The sequence below is a fragment of the Nycticebus coucang genome, chromosome 6 (genome assembly GCF_027406575.1).
Source record: "Nycticebus coucang isolate mNycCou1 chromosome 6, mNycCou1.pri, whole genome shotgun sequence".
NCBI classification, from domain to species: Eukaryota; Metazoa; Chordata; class Mammalia; order Primates; family Lorisidae; genus Nycticebus; species Nycticebus coucang.
In genome coordinates, this window is record NC_069785.1 from 7,359,800 (window position 1) to 7,375,127 (window position 15,328).

General features: G+C 42.7%; 2 protein-coding genes across 7 annotated transcripts in view; one reads left to right on the forward strand and one right to left on the reverse strand.

The window, feature by feature from the left end:
• KLHDC1 (kelch domain containing 1) overlaps nucleotides 1-1,760 on the reverse strand; it is a 47,809-nt gene extending 46,049 nt beyond the window's left edge. For 3 of the 4 annotated variants that reach the window (XM_053594357.1, XM_053594356.1, XM_053594355.1), the window contains exon 1: nucleotides 1,610-1,720. In XM_053594357.1, coding sequence (XP_053450332.1) covers nucleotides 1,610-1,705 — 96 coding nt within the window. In that variant the 5' untranslated portion in view covers nucleotides 1,706-1,720. Of the gene's footprint in view, nucleotides 1-1,609 lie in introns of all 4 variants that reach the window. The other variant, XM_053594358.1, reaches the window with a different exon arrangement.
• Nucleotides 1,761-4,505: 2,745 nt separating this feature from the next.
• Nucleotides 4,506-15,328, forward strand: part of POLE2 (DNA polymerase epsilon 2, accessory subunit) — a 36,930-nt gene continuing 26,107 nt past the window's right edge. For 2 of the 3 annotated variants that reach the window (XM_053594371.1, XM_053594372.1), the window contains exons 1-6: nucleotides 4,506-4,986; nucleotides 8,411-8,511; nucleotides 9,912-9,987; nucleotides 11,826-11,903; nucleotides 12,030-12,123; nucleotides 15,064-15,138. In XM_053594371.1, the coding sequence (XP_053450346.1) occupies nucleotides 4,919-4,986; nucleotides 8,411-8,511; nucleotides 9,912-9,987; nucleotides 11,826-11,903; nucleotides 12,030-12,123; nucleotides 15,064-15,138 (492 nt within the window). In that variant the 5' untranslated portion in view covers nucleotides 4,506-4,918. The remainder of the gene's footprint in view (nucleotides 4,987-8,410; nucleotides 8,512-9,911; nucleotides 9,988-11,825; nucleotides 11,904-12,029; nucleotides 12,124-15,063; nucleotides 15,139-15,328) is intronic. The other variant, XM_053594373.1, reaches the window with a different exon arrangement.

Sequence of the window (15,328 nt, forward strand, 5' to 3'; positions counted from 1 at the left end):
TGTCTTATTATTTAAGAAATACATTTTCTAAGGCTATAGCTAACAGAGAGAGTGATTTCTCTGATGGATCTGGGAGAGATAAACTGAAAGCCTCCTGGGAAGCATTTACCATTCCACCTGGCATTAAGAACACTTGTGATTCATGAGAGGTCAAAATATCATCATTAACAGGAGTTAGGAAGACGCTGACTCCCCCCATCCAGGAGGAGTTCAAGACCTGGAAGACTTGGTTACAAGTAAGTAACTGCAGATGTAGGGACAAGACCAAAAGAACTAGAATTAGAAGGGGAGTTGGAGGATATGACTGGAGGGCTGCAGGCTCCTGCTCAAACTTGAGGAATGAATGACAGGTTGCTTCTTATAGATGAGCAAAGAAAGTGGTTTTTTGAGATGGAATGTACCCCTGGGGATGGCGCTGTGAACGTTGTTGAAACAACAAAAGAAATGTTACATAAACTCCGTTGATGAAGCATCAGCAGTTTGAGAGAACTGACACCAATTCTGAAATGTTTTACTGTGGATAAAATGTTATCAAGCAGCATAATTGCATGCTAGAGAGAAAACTCACAAAAGCCTCGGGTGATGCGGCAAGCTGCATCATAGTCTTATTTTAAGAAATTTCCACAGCGACCCTGATCGTCAGCAGCCAGCAACAGAAGGCAAGACCCTCCTCTCCATAAGCAAAAAGATTAGGATGTTCTGAAGGCTCAACGATTGTAGCATTTTTTCCCAAGCAGTTCGGTTTTTAAAATCAAGTATGTACACTGTTTTAGACACATGCACAGTTGTTCGTACATGATGCTATCGCAAACTTCACGGTACACACAGTAAAGTGTCAACGTAACTTTCATTTGCAGGAGGACGTAAAAACGTCCACGTGACTTGCTTTATTGGCGTTTCCGCGGTGGTCTGGGACCCAACCCGCAGTTTCTCCGAGGTATGCCTGCCTGTCCTTCATTTCCGTGAGACTCATCCTGTCCCTGGTCTGTCACATCACAGGATGGACAGTCAGAAGAGGAAGGTTCCAGTAGAACTTCCAGATGGCTTTTTTTTTTTTTAATCTGTAAACTAACGCGTTGGCACATAGTATTCCAGAATTGTTTTTCAGCTTTACGATTCTTGCTTCTATAACCTTCTGATTACAGAAGCAAAACAAAACCTATATTCAACCTCCCATTATTATTACTCTTGAGTAATTTTTGATAATACGATCTCTTTTCGAGACTCGAGAAAAAAATTCATAATTATTCATCAGTAAAGAAACGTCACTGAAAATAGCTCAGAAAGCTTCCAATGCTTCCATGAATGTGATCTTTTATTTTGATTCGTGCCGTGGGAAGAAGTCTGCGCCAGACCTAAAGCGAGTTAACCGCGCGGTAACGACTCTGCCTCGGGCGGACGGGGGTTGCGGGGCGGCGGGGGAGGGGAGAGGCGGCGCGGGCCGAGGCCCGGGGCCGGGGAAGGTTTCCCGGGGGCGGCGGGGCGGGCGGGGCGCGGGGGCGCCGGGCCGGCCTCGGGAGCGGGGTGGGCGGGCGCGCTGCGTCCGCTCTGGGCCGCGGGGCCGGCGGCTCCCGGGGCGGGCGCGCCCCGTCCCGCCGCTTCCCCTTACCACGTAGCCCCCCCACACGTAGAGGCAGTTTCCGTCCACCACGGCGCAGTGGCCGCTGCGCTCCTCCGCCACGCAGAACAGCTGCGAGTCCGCCATCCGCGCGGCGCCGGCCCGCCCAGCGGCCTCTCCTCCCGCCCCAGCCCCTCCACGCACGAACGGAACGCGCCGAGGGTCCAGATTGGTGGGAGGCGGGACCTGCGCGTCTGCGCAGCCCGTGGCGGCGGCTCGGGCGGCGGGGCCGGCGGTGTCGGCTCCTGGCGGCGGGACTGCGCCCGGGCTGCTCCGAGGCTTCCCGCGCTCCGGCTGCTCGCCTGCACTCGGGCGGCTTCGGCAGCTCTGCCGCGCTCGCTGCTCCAGCTGGTCACAGTACTGGCTCCTTTCAAAATGAAATGACTTTCTGCAGTTGGGTTGGCCAGCATTGCATTTGGTTGTTAGGCCTCTTAAGATTTTTCTTTTTCTTACTCTTTTCTTTTCCTGTGGGGACAGAATATCGCCCTATTGCCCAGGCTGGAGTACCCTGGCATCAGACTAACTCACAGCAACCTCAGACTTTCGAGTTCAAGCGATCCTCCTGCCTCAGCTTCCCAAATAGCTGTGATTACAGGTACCGCCACAAAGCCTGGCTAGTTTTTTTCTTATTGTTGGTAGAGCTAGAGTCTCGCTGTTGCTCAGGCTGGTCTCTAATTCCTGAGCTGACGGATCCTCCCGCCTTGGCCTCCCAGAGTGCTTAGAATTACAGGTCTGAGACGCTGAGCCTGGCCTTAAGACTTTTTAATGTCTTCGTTAATTAAGAATAATTTCTCTCCTCTCTTTCTGATGCCATTGATTTGTTAAAGGGGTTAGTTTCCTTATTTACCTTTAGCCACCCCACCTTCTGGGTTTGATTGCTTCAGCAGTGTGCTTTTTCATTCACTTGCTAATCTTTTTCTATGTTTATTTTAGACTAGAAGCTATATCTAGAGACTTCATTAGATTCTGGTTCAGCTTTGTTCAAGAATGCTTCATGTTGGCCGAGCACGGTGGCTCACACCTGTAATCCTAACACACTCTTGAGAGGCCAAGGGGGTAGAATTGCTTGAGCTTAGGAGTTCAAACCCAGCCTGAGCGAGAGTGAGACCACATCTACTAAAAATAGAAAAATCAGCCAGGAGTTATGGCAGGTACCTGTAGTTCCAGCTACTTGGGAGGCTGAAACAGGAGGATCACTTGAGCCCTGGAGTTTGAGGTTGCTGTGAGCTAGTTTAATGCCAGGGCACTTTTAGCCTGTGTAACAGAGTGATACTATGTCTAAAAAAAATAAAAGGCTTCATGTTCCATTACATTAGGAGGCTTCAAGTCTGGTGTGTCCTTTAGTGATACTATTTATTGTCTCTTTTTGACAATGTTAAGCAAAGGCATACAGATTTCCCCCTTTTCTTACACAAAAGGAGGCATATTATATGCCCTGTGTATAACTTGCTCTTTTCACTTAACAATGTATTATTCTGTGTGTATGGATTTTCCTCAGGCCTTTTGACAGCTTCACAGAGTTCCACTGAGTGAATGTAATAGTTTTTTTCAACCAGGTCCTTATTGATGGACATATTGGTTATTTCCAGTTTTTTGCTGTCACAGATAATGCTGCAATAAATAACATTATGCATATGATATTTTGTATTTTTACAAGCATATGCTTTGGGTAGAGTTCTAGAAGTGGAATTACTTGGTTGGAGGAGAAATGCATATGTAATTTTGCTAGATGTAGCTGAATTTCTCTCAATAGAACTTTTAATAACATCAGCAATGTAGGGTGGTGCCTGTGGCTCAGAGGGTAGGGCGCCAGCCCCATATGCCGGAGGTTGCGGGTTCAAACCCAGCCCTGGCCAAACACCAGCAATGTACAACAGTGATTGCTTAATAGGGTATGTTGTTAAACTATTAGGGTTTTGCTAATCCAAAATGTTAGAAATAGTATCTCAGGGAAGCCTTTCGGAATTTTAGCTCTATGCACAGGGTTTTCTGTTAGACTCCACACTCTGGATAGCCTCTATGCTTTGCATCCTGTTACTTGCACTTCTGGTGGTGCAAAATAAGTGAGTTTCAGTGTTTGAGTAGATGAGCCACCTCAAGGGGAAAGCCAGATATTGTCATTTGCTTACCTTCTGATTTCCCATTTTTAAGAAGATATTTGTTCCTGTTTTTCTTTTCTTTTTTTCCTTCAGGGTATTCTTTACTTTTTTTGCTAGCCCATTGATACATTTTTAACCTTGGCTTTGTAGTTGATCAAAATTTTAGATTATTTTTTAGACCAAGGATTGTTCAGGATATCTAGTCTGCCAGATTGCTATAGAAATGCACGTATTTTAAATATCAAGTTTTCTCTTTTTTATTCACAATATATATTAGACTCATTTCACTAGAAACGTCCTATTTATTCTTCAGTCCTCAGTGTAAACATCATTGTCTCTAGAGAACTTTATTGTCTAGTTTAGGTCCGAAAACTTCATAACACACTGCTAGTACCTGTAGTTAACAGTTGTTATAGTCCCCGATGTATTTATAAGCTCCACTGAACAGAGATGCTGTGTCTTGTTCAGTGATATATCCATACTATCAATTAAGTAAACCTGTATCTTGTAAATTTGTAAACTTACATTTTGCTCTTGCTCTATAAACCTCTCTTCCTCGATAAACTTTGTTTCACGCTTGCCTTATCTTGGGGTGTCTGGTTATTCTTCTTAGAAGAGCACCCAGGAGTCGAGCACACAGAAAGTTTGTCTGGAACCTGAACCTGAACTACACAACAGGCTAATGAGTACATTTAAAGCGTTTATGGGGTACAGATGGGGCATAGGAACCCCTCAGCTTAAACAAAAAGCAAGGTGGGTGGGCGGGATGGAGTAAATGTGCAAGAAAACGAAGTGAGGCAGTATTTCCAGAGCCTGTGTGCAGTAAGGCACATGAGTACACCGGGCCTCCGCACAGCTCTTACGGCCGCGAAAGAAGCGGTAAGCCGGCGGAGTCACGGAAGGTCAAGGGCAGCGGTGATAGCGTCGACCGGCACGTCGGAGCACTTGGGTTGGGGAAGCGCCATCCCTCTATATGGGGAAGGTGGCTCTCTCTTTTCAGTCTCCTGGCAGCAGAGCAGTGCGGGGTGATCTCCACGTCCAACCCAGAGGGTCCTGGGGCACAGCAGGGATGTCCGCGCGGACCTAGCAGGAGCAGAGCCAGGCCCCGCACGCCCGGGGGCGGGGCAGAGCCAGAGGCGGGACCGGGGCGGGGCGCGCCCGGGAAGGGGCGGAGCCACGGCGGTGGCGCCAAATCGCGAACATGGCGCCGGAGCGGGTGCGGAGCCGGGCGCTCTCCGCCTTCAAGCTGCGGGGCTTGCTGCTGCGGGGGTGAGTCGAGTCTGGCAGCTTGTAGGGCGACAGAGGAGGGCTGAGGCCGCCGCGCAGGGCAGCAGGACTCACCGCGGTGGCTCCCTCCGCGCCGAGGAGGGACTTGACCTTAAATCCTGATAGAGACCCTTCAAAAAGGTCTAAGAAGCAAGGCCGATCCGGTACGGTCTGGAGACTGCGACGCTTTCATAGGTTCCCCGACGTCTGCAGGGTGTTGAAGTGTTTGTTCCAGGCGGGGCGGTTCTCTTCTGCACAGGTCAAGCTGAGTACCTCCCAGGCTCTCGAAGTCCCGCCTCTGCCTAGTCGCGGTGGTTCTCAACCTTCCTAATGCCGCGACCCTTTAATGCAGTTCCTCATGTTGTGGTGATGCCCAACCATAAAGTAGCCATGAAGTAGCAACGAAAATAATGTTATAGTTGGGGGTCACCACAACATGAGGAACTGTATTGAAGGGTCGCGGCATTAGGAAGGTTGAGAACCACTGGGCCCTAGTGGGAATAGTAACCACGCTGCTTCCCGCAGTTACTGAGACGAGAAATGCGGGACCCGAGAAGCTCCACAAGCGTTATCTGTGGTTGCTGACTTATTATTGCAGAAATCCCCCTCCCCAGTTTTGTGTCACGCGTTATTTCCTAGAGAAATGAGAAGTAGATAAGTATAAGAATGTTTTTAGGTGTCATTCTGGATTTTTTTTATTTTGAGATTTTTTTTTTTTTTTTTTGCAACTTTCCTGAAAGTCATGTTTCCTGGCCATATCCGTGCTTTCTAAGATCTGTAGAATGAATCTTTCCAAGATTTCTCTCATTAAATCTGCTTTGTTTTCTAGAATACAGTATTTGATATTTAAATACATACTGGACTGAATATACCTTTATGTACCACATTTGGATTTTCTATGTGCGTAGAATTTTTTGGATTGTTTTTGTAATTTTTGTAACTGTCGGTTTTATGGGATTTTTTTGTTTGTTTGTTTTTTTGTTTTTTTAAGAAGCGACCTCACTATGGTTCCCAGGCTAGTCTCTAGCTCTTGGGCTAAGCAGTCTTCCCACCTCAGCCTTGCCAGTAGCTGGAATTGCAGGTGTGTGCTTTAGTGCCCAGCTCCAAGTTTTATGGGACTTTTAATTTTGCTTGTGGGTTAATGGTGAATAAGGACAAGAGTTCACATACCTTGGGAAAAAATGAATTTCCTCTAGTGGGAAATTAACCTTTTGAAAATACATGCAATTAATCAATTAACTTTTCTCTCCTTTCATTTCGAATTTGAATAAGTAAGCTTTTGTTCATTAATTAATTCAGTCGGAAATATACTTAAATCTGTTAGCTGCTGTGCTGAGACAAGAGCGTGTAAGAGAGAGTAAGATACTCTGGAGCTCTGTGGGGCAGCAGATAGTGTATTTGTTATCTATAGCAGCATAACAAATTATCCCAAAACTTAGAGGCTAAAATAGCACACATCTATTATCTCACATTTTCTGCGGGTCAGGAATTCAGGTGTGACTTAGTTGGGTTCTCAGCTTCAGGTCTTTTCACAAGGCTGCAGTAAAATGAGGTCATTCAGTTCCTCGTGGGCCTTGCAGGCTGTTGACGGGAGACTACCTTTAGTTCCTTGGCATGTCAACCCCTGTCATGGCAGTTGGCTTCATAGAGAATCTGCTAACAAAACTGAAGTCACAGTCTTTGATAGCCTAACCAGGAAAGGACATTTTGTTACTTTTTTTTTGTAGAGACAGAGTCTCACTGTACCACCCTGGGGTAGAGTGCCTTGGCATCACACAGCTCACAGCAACCTCCAACTCCTGGGCTTAAGCGATTCTCTTGCCTCAGACTCCCAAGTAGCTGGGACTACAGGCGCCCGCCACAACGCCCGGCTACATTTTGTTACTTTTTAAATTTTATTTTTAAAATTACAATACAGTAAATTATTCTATCCCTTTTTGCTATATTCTTTTTTTTTTTAAGTTTTTTTTGGAGACAGAGTCTCACCCCTGTTGCTTTTGTAGAGGGCCGTAGTGTCATGGTTTACAGCAACCTCAAACTCTTAGGCTCAAGCTGGGACTACAGGCACCCACCACAATGCTAGGTAGTTTCTGTTTTTAGTAGAGATAGGATCTGTCTCTTGCTCAGGATTCATTTTTAGAAGCATGTTGCTAGGTCCAGCTCACATTCAAAGGAAGAGAATTGCATAAAAGTGTGACAGCCAGGAGGATGAATTATTGGGACGTATCTTGGAAGTGTATCTACCATGGATATTAAACAATTATTTAATTTCAATTGGGAAAAGGATTCCGGGAAGGAAGTGCCAGGAGAGTGTATATGCTGGTTTGGAGTTAAGGAAGAGCTTCACTAAAGATGTGTTTGGGCTGAATGTTAAACGATGAGCAAGACTTGACTAGGTGGAGAGAAAGGTGGGAGGAAATGGCCATATGAATACCCTGAAGCTGGAGAGCACCAGGAAAGTCAGGGAGGGACATTGCATGAGCCCAGTGGGATTTGGCAGGGGCCAGATCTTCTATGGCTTTACATAGCACTCTATTTTAAGAGCTGTCTCAATATTCACCCAAAATGTGTGTGATTTTAGGAACTCAACCGTCAAGTAAGTACACTTTGTAGACCACTGTCAAGTGTACTTAATCCTCTGTCAAAGGATGCCACAACTCCAACTCTCAAGTTACCTGTAATAACTCAGTTCTCCATAATAATTGTTATCCATAATAAGTTGAAGAGGTGTGACACCATCACACAAAACAACCAATAAGCAACACAATGTGTGGAACAATTGAAGTGATGACTATGATAATAACATTGATGTAAAATGTACAGTTGTATGCTGCAAATACATGCATGTTATTAACTAAGTAGACTATTCATTCTGAGCATTATTGGTAGGAATTCATGTGCCTTTAATACGAGTGTTGCTTCTATGATTGTATTCAGTTGTTAAAGTTTTTTTGCAGTCTAATTTTTTTCTTATTTTACAATTGAAAACAGTGATGTAATGACTGAAATTTACTTTGAACAAACGCATTATTAGATTAATAAATATATGAGTGCCTGTTATTTTCAGGATATGGTGTCTGACATTGAGGTAGGTATATTCTTGTTTTAGATGTAAGGAAATAATACAAGGGTAATGTGATAAATCAGGTCTAAGGTCTACATAAGTGTGATTTATAACAATTTCAGAAGGAAGGGGAGATTGCAGCAGGTGGTGCTGGTCTGGAAGGCTTCTTAGAGGAAGGATGTGATTAGGGACTTTAAGAGTGATTTTGTTAGTCAGGCACAAAAGGAAGGTTTTATTCAGAAAGTATGAGGCGTGTGTAGACCTTGATTTCAAAGCCAGATTAATGAGTGTTTGGCTTTTTTTGGCATAAGACTTTAACTTTTAATTACCAATGACCTTCCTTATCTTTTCATTTCTCGTCAGTGAAGCTATTAAGTACCTCACAGAAGCTCTTCAATCTATCAATGAACTGGAGCTTGAAGATAAACTAGTAAAGATTATTGATGCAGTTGAAAAGCAACCCTGTAAGTGTAATATTTTCTGATAACTCTTAAATCATTAATATAGTTCTGCAAACTCGGTTAGACTTATAAATTGAAGTTGAGGATTCAATACTAAGGTGTGCTAGTGTTATAAGACACACGTATGGTAGCATTTCTTCCCAAGCGGTAATACTTTTAGTTCAGCTGGACCCTCAAAGTACCCCTTTACAGTTCCCTCCCGTCTGGTGGAAGTGTCACCATCCTTCCTGTGCAGGACTTCTGATTTTGATCTGATCCTTTGTGGTCACTTTTGTGGCTGTGTTTTACTCTTGCTAGGTTGTCCTAAATGTTTGGCGGGGGTGGGGGGGTGGGGGGTAAAGGAGAATAGAGTAAGGGAAGCAGGGCTAACTCTCCCTTCTTGTTTTCCTCAGAGTTTTATTTTTCTTGGAATGGCTAGTAATTATTATTTATTTAGCATATTTATTTAATTAGTAAAAAGCATAGGCAGTAACTTTTATTAGTCAATAGAACGCAATTCTACCAATCCAGGTAGTTAATATACTAAATATAGTTGGAAGGTATTTTACTGAAAGCAAAATATTTAAAGATCTCTTCGTTAAATACTTAACCTCGTACCACAAGCATGGGCCTGTAAAGGAACAATGCTTTCAGCTTGAAAAAAACGTACATTTTTTCTAGCACCCTGAAGGGCTCACTCTCATGGTGTAGAGATGCTAGTCTTTTCAACTATATAGGAAGAAACGTGTTCTGTGATACAGGAGGAATTGATATTGTGTCATTTTCACTTTTAAATGCAGAATGTAAAATACACCTTCGCTTTAAAAAAATTCTTTCAGATTGGAAAATTTAGAAAATGATACTTGTCCTTATTATACCTTCAGATGGCCCATCATACTTGTATTTTGCCTAAGAATACACCAAAGTCGTTAAGGGAGCCCACTGTGGGATTGGAGAAGCTGGGAACACAGCTAGAAGTAGCTGTGTTCTTGGGCAAGTTTTTCAACCTTTCAAACTTGCATTTTCCCTATCTGTTAATTATGGGCATAGTAACATCAGTCTGTATAATGTGTAGTGGAACAATGCAAAATAAGTGGCAGCTGTTATTGTTACTTTGTTACCATTGTGCTTATTGAAACATAGCAGCTGTGATAAAGTTACATTAATATAACCTTATTAAAACTGAGCTAACAGAAATGTGTTTACAACTAAGTTTATATTGCTAAATAGTATTTAGGAAATTAAGGCATTTGACTGACATAAGGCTTTTGCTACTGTTTTGACCTATTCCTTTTTTTCCCCCAAAAACTATATAATAAGAATTCCAGTATTACTGTTTATAGATTATTTTTAGGAAAGGAGCTATTTGTGGAACTGATTTTGATGTCAGTTTTTAAAATTTGACTCTGAAATTCTCTTTTCAGTGTCATCAAACATGATTGAACGCTCTGCGGTAGAAGCAGCAGTCCAGGAATGCAGTGAGTCGTTTGATGAGACCATGTGTGTAAATTTACTTTTTCTGCTGTTGGAGATGTTATCGAGTCCTTATTTTTAATAATTTTCTTGGGGAAATAATTAATGATCAGCATTTCTACAGTGGTAGCTGTCATTATGCCTGTGTTTCTTTTTATTTGATAGCCTTCACTACACACTGCAGTATTAAATGACTGTCTTTACTAATTTTTCCTAGGGTTTGAGATATGGGGTTGTTTGTACCATTACTGACTTCTTCCACTTACCCAACTGGTTTGACTTTTTACATTTAGTATGCTATGAATGAATATTCAGAAATGTAATTTATGTTTACTCTTAGGTAAGAGCTGAGCCCAGACTTGGTCAGCATGTAACTTGGTCACGTGGTAAATGGCAAATGAGGAGAGAACCTCAGTTTTATGCCTCCCCTGTCTCATATTTTTAGGTTTAGGAATTTATATGGCAACAGCTTTTCAGGGTTTTATTTCTGAGTTATCTTTCTTTGCTTTCCTGATTTTATGACATGATGCTTTCCTTAAATTCATAGGGTTTAACTGGAATGAAATCACCAGGGTAAACAGGCAGAGATAGTTTTAACTTTAATGGTTCTTTCCTATTTGGGGCAATGAAGATGTTTGACAGGAGTCATTACTCTCATGTTGGTCAGTAGTTGTAATCTTTTCCCTGTCAGAAGTTATTATAACTGCTTGAAAAAAAATTTTTAAAAAGGAGAAATTGAGGACTTTTTATTTCATGCTTGGGAACTCATCATTTAAAATAATGGAGTATGCCTCTAAAGCTATCAGTAGAAATTCAAAATGCTTGTACTGAAGTTTCAGAATTATGTTCCTAAAATAGGCATTTACCCATTGTTTACCCCGAAGTTACCTGTTATTTCCATCAATCTGTTTATGTTTAGCCAGCCAATGTGGAGGTCCCACGGGGACTGCATGGGAACAGATCTTTGTACCTTTAATTATCAGAAAGTCATTATGTCAGAGCACAGGAGAGAAGCTCTTGTTCTTACAGGTGAAGAGATTGCATAGCAAGTTGAATAACTTCCCCAGATTAATCTACTAGGAGATAATGTGTCTGCCATCTCTGACTCTCTGCTACTCTGTACTTGTTGTTACCACCAGGGTAGCATGAATCTTTTCTGATCATTTTTAATTTGGGAGATACACATACAAATTTAGGGGAGTTTTTTTTTTTTTTTTGCTTGTTTAGGTTGGAATATTTATGCAATAGTGCTGTGAATTTTTTACTTTTTAAAACATGGGTATGTTACTAATAGTGTCTGAAATTAAATTATTTTGGGTTTTCCATCTCTAATACTATATATTCTGCATAAGTCTCAAGGATATGGCCAGAATTTGGGGAGGCAGGTTCCTTTTCTGTTGTACAACTTTTCCTGGGACAATTTGGCAGGAAAATTTTGGATTTAAAAACCTGTTGGAAGTGGATCCTAGTAGTAGTAGTATTGTACTCTACTACTAGAGTAGTATTGTACTCTACTACTACTAGTAGTAGATTAGTAGTATTGTAGCTCCTGAAAGTAGTATAGATAGGGAGACATTTAACATGTCATTATTGTACACATAAATGCTCTTTTCAACATATGACATTCTTATGTCAAGTATTGCCCCAATATTGGCAATACTTTCTTGTCCCTTTAAAGGAAAATGCACAAGCTAAAAATTTTACCCACAAAGTAATTTTGACATTGTAAGAAATTGTGTGCATGACCCGAGAAAATGTGAAAAGTACATTATGTATGACAAAGGATTATAATGGAAGTTATTATGTTCACCTAGAGACTTACATTTTAGTAAATCAAGTCTGAGTTTTTGTGGGCTGTTTTTCAGAGAACATGCTTTCAATATCATAGGAGCATTTGATATTCCACGCTTTGTGTACAATTCAGAAAGAAAAAAATTCCTTCCGTAAGTATACCAACTATTGAAATTCAAATGTATATTTGTTTCAGAAAGTACATGGTCTTGTGTTTCACTTTGGGCCCGCTTTTGTGTTAATTATAATAGTCAAAAGTAGACATTCCTTTTTTCTAGTCTGTTAATGACCAACCACCCTGCACCAAATTTATTTGGAACACCAAGAGACAAAGCAGAGCTGTTTCGTGAACGATACATCATTTTACACCAGGTAAGCTTGGGGAGGGGGGAGCACCAGGGAAATTGGGGGAAAAAAGAGACTGTTTCAGTGTAGGGAAGTCTCAGGGATACTTAAAGAATGGAATTTTGTAGTCTAAAGTTGATCATTCAATGGACTGTTATGGGGAGCTTTGTGACTGAGACTGTATAGGGGATAGAGATGAAAAAGATGAAAAAAATTTTCCCCTTAGCAATAGTGATGATAATAAAAACAGTAGCTAGGGTGGCGCCTGTGGCTCAAGGAGTAGGGCGCCGGTCCCATATGCCAGAGGTGGCGGGTTCAAACCCAGCTCCGGCCAAAAACAAACAAAAAAAAACAGTAGCTAATGTTTAATATATGATTTGGATATGCCAGGCACTGTGTTCAGCACTTCGCATACATTATTTACCTCATTTAATGCTCACAGCACTAATATATGTAAAAATGCTACTGTTATCCACCTTTTACAGATGAGGAAACTGGGGCCTAGGGAAATTTAGTAACTTGCCCAAAGGCAACCTCCAGTTAATTTTATACATATTATAAAAGAGATACAAACAATGCATTTGATGGAAAAATCAGGGAAGTCTTCAAGGAAATGGTGGCATCGGATGTGGGCCTAGGCCACTTTGAACGTGTGGACATGGGAAAAAAGTGGTGGTAACACTGTGAACAAAGGCACAGCAAAAGGAAAAGGTGGACTCTGTGTAGGAAAGGGTGAGCAGTCAAGCAGCATGAGACAAGTTTGCAAAGGCAAGTTGGAAGCTGAATCTTGGGAGTACCACCCTTGGGGGTTGAAACTGTCCTGGTACATGGGTCATTATGAAAGCTTTGAGAGACACAAAAATCAAGAAGTGTAAAATCTGCGTGAATGGAAACAAACCTTTTCAGCAACACCAATAGTCTGAGAAAGGATGCCGCCCACTGTGTTTCTTGGAAATGAAATATTTATGGACCATAACTCAGTCTCTCTGTGAGAGTGTGTGAGAGCAGACTCATAGGAGTCATCTATGGGTTTAGTCTTGGCATAAATGATAGCCTGGGTGAAGGAAGTGGCGGGTGGGATAGAGGGGGAGACCTACTGGGTGTGCAGGAGGAGGGAGGCAGTGCAGAAAGAAAGGCGATTCAGGCTTTGAGGCTGAAAGAACAGAATGGGACAATAAGGGTTATACATTAACCGATGGGGGAAAAAAGAATGTTTGTGGGAGATGATGGTAGGTTCTGTCTATTTTAAACATTCAACTTAAGGTTGCCAGGAGGGTATCAGGTGAAATGGACATCTGAAGCTAAGGAAAGGGGTATGGGTGGGCAGTGAGAGAGAGATCGGCTGGGCATTGCCCAGAGTAAGGGGCGGAACTGCAAGGGTAGAGAGGTGAATGAGAGAACAGGAACAGGATAGAATTTGTGGGCCAGTGAGGAGGGGGCTATGCGGAGAGGACAGTCTGCAGTGAGAAGCACTGGACGCAGGCCGAGGAGGTGGCCCGGAGGACACCCGTCCACTGCTGCTTCCATTGCCAATGTCATGTTCCTGGTTAATCTCCTGAAATCTATCTCCGACCACTTGGTGGGTTTTGCTCAGAAGTCTTTCAAGAGAATTTGGTGCCTATTGATCATCCTTAATATTTGACATCTTCTATCACAAATATTTGACCTAATCTTAACTTTTGTTCTAGTCACACTCTGTGCTGGAGCCAGAACTGAAATAAGGAATTATTGCTCATGTTCCTCCCACTTCTTCCATAACTTTGCTTATACTGTTGCCCCCCACCCCCACCCCTCATGGCCACGCCTTCCTAATTTTGGAAGGCACTTTTCAGGTTCCTCCTTTCTGGAGCCCTCCTCCTCCTCCTCCTTCTTCTTCTTCTTTTTTTTTTTTTTTTTCCAGAGACAGAGTCTCACTCAGAGTTGCCCTCGGTAGAGTGCCGTGGCATCACAGTTCATAGCAACCTCCAGCTCTTGGGCTTAGGCAATTCTCTTGCCTCAGCCTCCTGAGTAGCTGGGACTACAGGTGCCTGCTACAATGCCTGGCTATTTTTTTGTTGCAGTTTGGCCGGGGCTGGGTTCAAACCCACCACCCTTGGTATATGGGGCCGGTGCCTTACCCAAGCCACAGGCATCCGACCAACTCTTTTTTTAAAAGTGATTTTACTTTTAAACACCCTATGGGGTGACAAAGATGGCCAATAGTAGTCTTAGCAACTCTTGGAAAGTCTAGATCTAGAAAAAGTCTTAAATATGCCTCTTTGGTTTAATGCATTTGCTCATCCTTGAACTAGTCACTGGCCAAGAGGATGGAGTACTTTCATTTTCTAGGCCTTGGTTCCCTATCCTTAGAAGGGAGAAGGACATGAGCCCTGCCTGAACCATGGATGGTTCCCCCAGAAACCTCTAGATTCCCCTAGAATCCCTGAGAGATTCTCTTACCAACCTCCTGCCTGTCTGACATGCCGCCTACTGCCCTCCATGACCCAGCGGCACTAAACCTCACATAACTTCCCCAATACTCTGTTATACCTACAGTTCCTCTGCCTACAAAGTCTTGTCTCAGCCTCCTTTTTTTCTCACTTACCATGTTTTATTTATCATCTGGGATCTTGTCCAGTGGCCCCTTTGGGCTGGAGCACCTTCCTCCACCCCCAGTATGTTGTATGGTGGCCCTTCTGGTTCCTTAGCACAGTGCTCTGCAGGTGATGCCTCAGCCCAGGTGTGCTGCTGCCAGGCACACAATAGACCTTCCTCAGAAAAAAACAGTTTTTAATTTTATTTTTAATTTTTCAAATTACATTCCTAAATATTTGTCTGTTGTTACGTTATGTGGGCTTTCAAATTTGTTGGCACTAAGTAATAGCAATATTAGTTTAAGGACAGTGTTTCCTCAGGTTTCTGTTTCAGTGAATCTTGGTTTTAAGTGTCTGTTTTGTTAATTCATGTGAATCTTTTTTGTGTTTTTAGAGGACTCACAGGCATGAATTATTTACTCCTCCAGTGATAGGCTCTCACCCTGATGAAACTGGCAGCAAATTCCAGGTGAGAATTTTATCCTGGTTAATAGGGGATATAACTATCTAAGTTCCATATTTATTGCTTAATTGTAATTCATTGAATTTTATTTTATTTATCTTTATTTATTTATTTTTTTTGAGACAGAGTCTCACTGTGTTGCCCTCAGTAGAGTGCTGTGGCATCAGAGCTCACAGCAAACTCACACTCATTCTCT